Source organism: Haplochromis burtoni, unplaced genomic scaffold (genome assembly GCF_018398535.1).
Source record: "Haplochromis burtoni strain Fernald_Lab_line unplaced genomic scaffold, NCSU_Asbu1 Contig_135, whole genome shotgun sequence".
In the NCBI taxonomy this organism is placed as follows: domain Eukaryota; kingdom Metazoa; phylum Chordata; class Actinopteri; order Cichliformes; family Cichlidae; genus Haplochromis; species Haplochromis burtoni.
Window position 1 is genome coordinate 687,396 of NW_024582496.1, and position 8,284 is coordinate 695,679.

The following is an 8,284-nucleotide window of genomic DNA, read 5'->3' on the forward strand; positions in this document are numbered from 1 at the left end:
GAAATAGAACTCAGGAACAAACAAAGTTGTCTGTAAGGTCCACCACACTGCTTAAAACACCAGCTACACAACATCCTTACATGTCTGTTTCTTGTAAATGCCAGCAAGCAGCTTCTTCCTTTAAAGCATCCATAATTAGGGGGCATTGCCTGTGTGTATAATTCACAGCAGACTTCAAAACCTTGTAAAGCAAACATGGAAGGCAACTTTGTTTTGAAGCACGTGGCAATATATTGTGCATTCCCCCATTGTTATACTGCTACAGCAACATTGTGGGGTGTGCTAAACACCACAAACTCTCAGGACCTCCTGGATGGGGATCCATGGGGATCCCCTGCGACATAATGAATGGTGTAAGCTCACTTTCATGTCAGTAACTACTAGAAGAAAACAACAACAATGGGAGGGACCAGTGCTCAAAGGACCAGCTGTTGCAGCAACACTGTACTTCAAACACAACTTCTTTATTTAAGAAGACTCGACGCAATCCATTAAGTATGTTGTTTTACAGATTAGTATTTGACACAGAAGTCTACTAGTGCTGCCTGCAGTCTTATCCATCAAAGTATTACATCTGGCCACATATCTTAAAGATATACAAGAATAGATTTTTTTTGCTGCTCTATTTATATAAACAATGAATACATAATAGATGTTCAGTAATAAAGATATTGGCACTCACAGTATTTACTTACCTCTAAAAACACTGTACATTTTCAAAGACTACAGGAGGCTTTGCATTTTTAACCACGTCACAACCTTTAGCATCGCGACAGCAAAGAATTGTGCAAAGTCTGCTAGCCTATAAACAAAAACATACATCAGATACATATGTAAACATTATTTTTGGTTTTGCCAGAAACACTCGTCTGAAGCACAAACTAAGAGCGACATAAACACATAACCTTGTAATGTTGCTGCTAATCTATTTAAATTTTGGTGTCAAAGTCAAACCAAATAGATGGCATTGAGCGCAGGGTAAGGATTCTGCTCCAAAACTCACTCTGAGAGAGAACCGAACGAGTGTTGGAAAACTCAAACTAAGACCTGTGTTTTGAAAAAGGATGTTTCCTTTTGTCACTCTTGTGATTGGCTGACTCCTATACAAAGCCATTGTTTCACACGCATAACCCCACACATACACACATGCAGAAAGCCGTGACAGGTAAACGCAGATCACTAACCAATAAAAAGACAAAAAGAGACATTTCTGGTACACTCACTTGCAGAGAGACAGTATTGGAGTAACATTAAGGCAATGTATTATCTACTGTAAAACATTACTTCATATTGAATCATTTTAGATATTCTACTAACATTTTGTATTGTAAGGATAGAGTATACAAAGTTATCAAAGTACAACAGTGCACACAGAATTGTCACCATGCTGTTTATCCTATTAATATCTGGATGCTTTAACTAAACCTGGATTGTGTTACTGGAATTTTTTTACATCATGTTTTTACATCAGTTGGATGAAGCACTTTGATTTGTTTGGTATTTGGATGATTCTGAGAGAAATAGACCAAATTTAGGAATGTCTTAACTGTCCCCCCGCCCCCAGAAATGGTATCACATTATTGTTGGATTATGTTGCATAAGATGAAAAAGATTATTCCTTTTTTCATAAGAATATTTAAAGATTGTTTCCTACTCATATTTCTTGTTTATTTTAACAAAAGCTTTACTATGCCAGAGACAGTCCAAAAGACTTTTTCTAAAATAATAATAATAAGAAGAACAGATTAACTCTATCTGTACCTTAGAAATGGAGACAGCTACATTTTAGGTTAGGGTAGGTTCTTTTTTTTTATATTCCTTCAAAAAGAAATTCTACCATTACTGCAGTGTATGCAGTGCCAAGTGAATGTCCCCCATACTGCGTTTTTAGTTTCGAACCGACTTAATTGGAATATGAAGCCAACATAAAAAAAAAAACAGAAAATGAAAAAAAAAAAAAGTCAAAGTTCCCCCCTAAAACACATTTGTTTCCTCCCTGAGATTTTGCAATGCCAATTATGATATTGCACTTTTTAATTTTTTTTATTTATTAATTTGTTGGCTTGAAATCTTTAGAGATATGTTAAAAATACAAATACAAATAAACGGGGCACACACACCCAAAATTATCTTCATCTACAGAACATTTTAGTGAGGAAAATATTTGTTAGTTCAGGAGAACTGATCCTTTAAGCTCTGGCTTTATGCCCCTGGTATGTAATTTTCTCTCTGCCTCTGTCTCTTGGTCAAGCGCAACTATTATAATAATAATAACAACAATAATAATAATAAAAGAAAAATGTGGTGCTGCATTAATGAGATGATTAGGGACTATTTTCACTCAGAACTTGAGGTACTCGTTCTTCAGTCTGCTCAGTCTCGTGCCGTGGCTGCGGATGATCAAAGACAGGAGCTCGTGCTTGTCCTTCAGGCCCAGAGAAATGTCCAACGTCTCCTTCAGGACGTCCCGCGTGTGCACTATCATGTTAAGAAAGTCGTCATTGAGCCGGTGCTCCTCCTTCAGCTCACTCTCCTGGCTCTGTTTGAATTTCACCTCGAGCTCCAGCAGAGATTTCTCCGAGTTTGTAAACGCCTCGTTTATCTGGGTTGTCTCCCTCCGCAAATACTTCCCGTAGCTGTCCTCTCCGTCCAGGTCGTACGAGATGCTTTTCCCGATCCCCTCCAGCACCCTGGCAGAGTCCTCGATCTGCCTCTTGATGATAGTGAAATCATCCCGTATGACGGCGTCCTGGTCCTCGCCGAGGCTGCACTTTCGCTCGTCTTTCATTTTAAAAAGCATCTGGCACTTCTCCGGGTCGTCGTTGTCCTCGTAGTCGCCGTCCGGCACGAAATAATGATGGAAAGTACCATTAGACATCTCCGGATGTAAAGGTCCCTGGTAAAAGCCTCCATACACCGACAGTGATAACCCGGCAAAGAGGAGCAAGTGAAAAACAGCCATGATGCCCACTTGTCCCAAATATACTCACAAATAGGAAATAAATAAGTTTAAAAATGATGTATTCGAAAAAATATGAGCCCGGTTGTCTATTAAATCCCAAACCGGCAGAAAACCACAAACATTTCAGTTAGTTTTAAAGTCCAAAGTGCGCAGTTGGTTGAAACTTTCTCGCAACCCTCTCTGATATTCTTCTGGGTCCGAGCAGATGAAGTGGCGTAAGTTGTTTTCCACCTCTCGTCCTTCAACGGAGCCTGCCAACTCCCATCACTGTCGGCGAGCACGAAGGCGATGTATGAAAGTTTGTTTCAGCAGTTGTACTCCCGGCTTTAGTCTGGTGCCTCAAACGCAACATCTGGAAGTCTCAAGTGCCGCGCTTCGGTTTTTGGCTAATAATACCTCTGTGCTACTCTCAAATTACAGCCCCTCCGTCACTTAAAAGGCTGCATTCAGTCTGCACCAGGCTGCTACCAGCAAGGCCAAAGCTGTTAAAGCCCCATCGAAACCAAGAAAGACCAAGTTTGTGTGAATTCACATAACCGTGACCAGCTGGCAGAAAAGGTTCAACAAGTTATTACCCTACCGAGAAATATAGGCTACACAAGACCACATGTAAACATGAAATGCAATCGGCCCTATAATTATAGTGAATATAACCAGGTAGTGGCCTGGTTTTATAAAATCTGTTTTTTAATACCTGACGTGAAGTGTGGCAGACATATAATTTCTGTGGTAGTATTGCATAATATAAAGATGACGTGGACACAAACAGCATTACGTATGTATGTAGAACAGGAAAAACGTATCTGATTTCATTACAGTTTGCAGGATTGTTTTCTTACACCTTACATCCAAGTCACTGCATTTCATGGCAGAATAGTGCATTGGCTCAAGTCTATGTGGAGACGCTGGTATAGCTTTTTTCAGTTTTTAATCTCGTTTTTGTGTTGTCTGATGTTTTGTTTCTCTGGACTGTGAGACTGGAATAAATAGAGACTGATATGCTGCCTATGAACAGTCATAGTAATTCGTGTAGCTTAATTTTTAAAGTTACTGTACATACAGTAATCGATACATTTGCCTTTAAGCCATGGTTACTAGTTACTTTTTTATATGCAAAACATTAAATATTCTCATAAATTATGTCATAAACTGTTATAGACCCAATGCAAGGTTGCAGGACAAGGTTCCTGCAATTTGTTCCCCATAAATACGCTACATTAAAACGGTCCTTAAGGGTTTAGGCATCATTATTGATTTGCTAGGGTTAATGGTGAGATAATGGTCTTTCTGCTGCTGTGGATTTTTACTCAAGTTCTGCAGTTTGCAAACAATAGTGGAAATGCCATTTTAAAGTTAGAAGTTAAGAAAATTGATAGATGACTTAAGTTTTTTTTCTTTTTATAGTATGCTATTTCCATTTCCCAAACAACAGCATTTCAGAAAATCTGGGATGGTGTGTAAAATGTAAGTCAAACACTTCCATAAGTCTTTGTCTTTGTTCGTCCTACTATCCACTAAAGCAAATTAAGCTAAATGTAAATATGTTGCTGTCTTCTCTGGGCCAAAGCTCATTTAAAAAGGACTGACATTGTCCTGGTGTCAGACAAATTTTAAAGTGTTTTTGGGAAAACAGATGCTGTAGCTCCTGAACTAAAGAGGAGAGGGACCAACTAGCTTGCTATCAGCACTCAGTTCAAAAACCTGCATGTGTTCATATCTTCTTCTTGCACATCTGGAAATGCACCATCAGTGAAAGACCAGTTTTAGATTTAGAATTTTACATATGCTCCCATCCAGATGTCTTTTTCAAAGAAAGCACATTTCAGCAAGACAGTGATACATCTACTACAACACCATGACTTTGTCTGAGGAGTGTCCAGGTGCTGAAATGGTTTGCCTATTGTCCACACCTTTCACCGATTGAAAAAAAACAAACAATGCCACATCATAAAACACAAAATACAATAATGAAGGCCTTTGACTTCCTCCCAAACTGTTGTTAAAAGTAGATGGGATGCTACCGAGTGGTAAGCACTGCCCTGTCCCAACCTTTTTGAGATGTGCTCCTGCCATCAAATTCAAATATTAGTTCATTATTTTCTTAAAATGGCACATTTTCTCAGTTCAAACATTTGATGTGTTTTCTGTGTTCTACAGTGAATAAAACACAGTTTTATAAGATTTGCAATCAGTTTGTATTTACATTTTGCACGGCGTGAACTTTTTTGGACTTGGGTTGTACTTCTTCCACCAACCTGATAATGTAGAATCTTCATTGTAAAAGAAAACCATTTTAACCTTCACTTTGCTTCTGCCAAATATTGCATTATTTGTTTAATATAGTAGGGTGGTTTGATCCTTGACTCTTTGAACCAAAATGTGGCCTCGGGTAAGATACTGAACACCCACACTATGCCGCTGATCCATCAGCCAGTGTGTGTGATAGGATTGCTGCTCTATAAAAAGAGACTTGTGTGACCGGGTTAAATGTGGCTTGTAGTTTAAAGCCCTCTAAGAGGATGATAAGACTAGAAATGTACTGTATTTGGCTAATGCAGTCCACATTAATGTAAAAAACTCAGATCTGTAGCGCTGGCGGGACATAGAGAAGTCGAATCCAAGGAGTGTAAAAACATGTTTGCTAAGCAGGCTTTAACACAGTAGCCACCTGTCTTTGGGTCACTTACTGGTGTCAAATGACAGGCCGAGTCTAGTTCAAGCTAAGGGAGTGAAAATGCACGAGATAGTGAATGAGGAAAGAAAACTTTGTTTAGCTTTGACATGTAATTTGTTTTGATTTTTACAATTCTCATGCTCGTAACTACTGATTGTGAATTAAACCACAGCTGTGAAATATGTTCCTGTATTAAAACACTCTGCCAGGGCTGGAAATCCAAGAGTTGCTATTAAATTGAAAATGTAGTGATTTGTAAGCGGCTTTAGTCACAAAAGCAACGCACCAAGGGAAGGATAATTTTGTTTTTATATGTAATTCTATATCTCAAAGAGCAACATCTCAAGAGTGATCTAATTTGTCAAACCCACAATTCCGCTCAGCGTGTGGATATCTTTCCTGTTGAAACAGTGAACGTTACACCGTCACCAACCTCAGAGGAATTTTGTTCTTCGCCACATGAGTGATTATTCGGGGTTGGGACCTGCATGAATTTAGCTCGAGAATGACACGTTTTGTTCGGTAAACACAATGTTAAAATGTTTATTTCTTTTTCGGTTGGTTGAATAAAAACATTGTGAGAAATATATTTATAAAAAAGGAAAGTCAAAGGCTTTGTTACATAAGCCTTACATAAACCAAGGTCTGCAATGTGAATCAGTCAGATTTATGATGTGGACAAATACCTCACTCCTCATCCTGTCTGGATCTACCCTCGCTGACACGAGGAACTGAGAAAAGAGAGAATTTGATGTTTTCTCCCACCCAGTTCTTGCTTCCAGGTTTTCCATTATAAATTGTATCCCCCCACACCAGCATTAATAAGACACTGTGACAGCTTCTGACTGTCAATGCTCCCACTAACGTCCTGTATTTTTTATTTTTTATTTAGCTAACAGTGGGCTCAGCTGTTTATGGGTGTTTGGGCATTCTGTGTTACTCTCCAGCAATCATCATTTAGCCTCCACCCTACTCAGAATCCCCTATTTTAACAATACAGTGCCCGCTTACTTACAGATTTGCCTCTACTGCTTTTGTTTTAGGTTTGAATGTGTTAGTGCAAAGCTATTTCCATCCTCTCTGCTGCTCATTGCATCTGGGTCGTGACAGCAGTAAGTGCAACCTTCACTTTTATGAGAAAACCTGCAGTGTCAACTCAATGTGCTGTCAAAGACCAGACAGGCCTTGAGACGCTTAACAGCGCCCATCCTGTGACATCATTCTGCAGAAGGGCTTTCTCTATGGTGTCAGGAAGAAAAGAAATGGAAAATGAAGTCACATTATGGGCTCAGGGTGTGATGCTGTTTTGGTTCAAAGCCTTTTGTGGCATGCATCTACATTAAATCATTTTCAAGAGGTGAAAAAGCCACCTACTCACATAGGACAATCTAATAAAAAAAGTGGGGAAAAAAACAGTGAGGAGGTTTTAGTGACCTCCCTCTTTCAGCACTAAAGCTGCGACACAAAACACAAGCCAGATATTTCTGTCCTTCCAGTTCTCTGCAGCATGAGCTGCTGCAGTCTGTTTTTCTCCACTTTATTGTGGATATTGAATGAAAATTGAATTTAACAATACATAACAGCGTTTAACAACCTTGTTTGTGATAAAGTGCCTCCAACTTTAAGTTAAATTGACCGAACTGGGATTAGATCCCAGCTTGGCAAGCTGCTTCCCAAACTGAGCTTGACTCAGGGTGATTCAGCAATCAGGCTCGGAGTGTTTCCTATGATTGCAAATAAGGCTTATTTTAAAGAAAATGGCACCGGGTAAGACTTACTTCTGCTCTAAAGTCATTGATGTTATTGGAGACCATGTTATGGGTGGTTATTGGATTGACTTCTTTCTTACCTAAGTTCCTGTAGGTAAAAATGAATATCATCAAGAGCAGAGCAAATTAAATTATGGGCGTTTTTGATCATGGTTCAGAAGAAAGGAAAAAGTGCAAAAAGGAGCTGGATGGCAGATGTGACACAGCAGGCAGAACAGGAGCAGATGGCTCAAAGACAAAAGCGACACTGAGCAATTTGGCAAAGACCTAGGGTTTGTGGGTAGGTATGTGTAATATAAAGTATATGTCTGATAAGGGAAAATAGGTAGACGAGTTAGACAATGACTGAATTGTTTTAACTTCCCTTTTTGCAAGCTCTCTGCTAAAAAGGAACAGCTTGCTTGCTTGCTGCACAGTTAAAGTCTATACAAATCTCCATTGATTAAACTAATCTAACTAATCAGGTTGGTTGGCAATCTTTTGTCCACTCCTCTTTTTATTATAAAAGTATATATTTACTAAGTTACAATATTGTGAAAAAAGCACTGAGGTATCCTATTAGAAATTTGTTGAAACTTTGCAAACATAAATGGAAATTTTATGAGGCAAAAACAGAGTTTGTAGAAGTCTAAGAATCTTTGAAATCAGTATTTGGTTCAATTTATAAAAGCATTATTTAGATAGCAACAAATCACAACAAAAGTTGCCTCTAGGTGCTTTATTTGGTACCAACTTTATTCTTTAACACAGCCAGAACTCTCTTAGGCAAATAGTTTCTTTATGTAGTCTTCAGGAATAGTTCTCCAGGATTCTTGAAGGTCATTCAAAGCTCTTCTTTGGATGTTTCTGCCTTTTGTTCTGTTTTTTGTCAAGACGATT

General features: G+C 38.7%; 1 protein-coding gene across 1 annotated transcript; it reads right to left on the reverse strand.

The window, feature by feature from the left end:
* Positions 1-448: 448 nt before the first annotated feature.
* fibinb (fin bud initiation factor b) lies at positions 449-3,475 on the reverse strand. Its single transcript, XM_005930796.3, has one exon. It carries the CDS (start codon positions 2,960-2,962, stop codon positions 2,342-2,344), a length of 621 nt encoding a protein of 206 aa, XP_005930858.1. The 5' UTR covers positions 2,963-3,475; the 3' UTR covers positions 449-2,341.
* Positions 3,476-8,284: the final 4,809 nt, after the last annotated feature.

Coding starts and splice junctions, on each gene's coding strand:
- fibinb (XM_005930796.3), bottom strand. CDS start 2,962: ATGGCTGTTTTTCACTTGCTCCTCTTTGCCGGGTTATCACTGTCGGTG.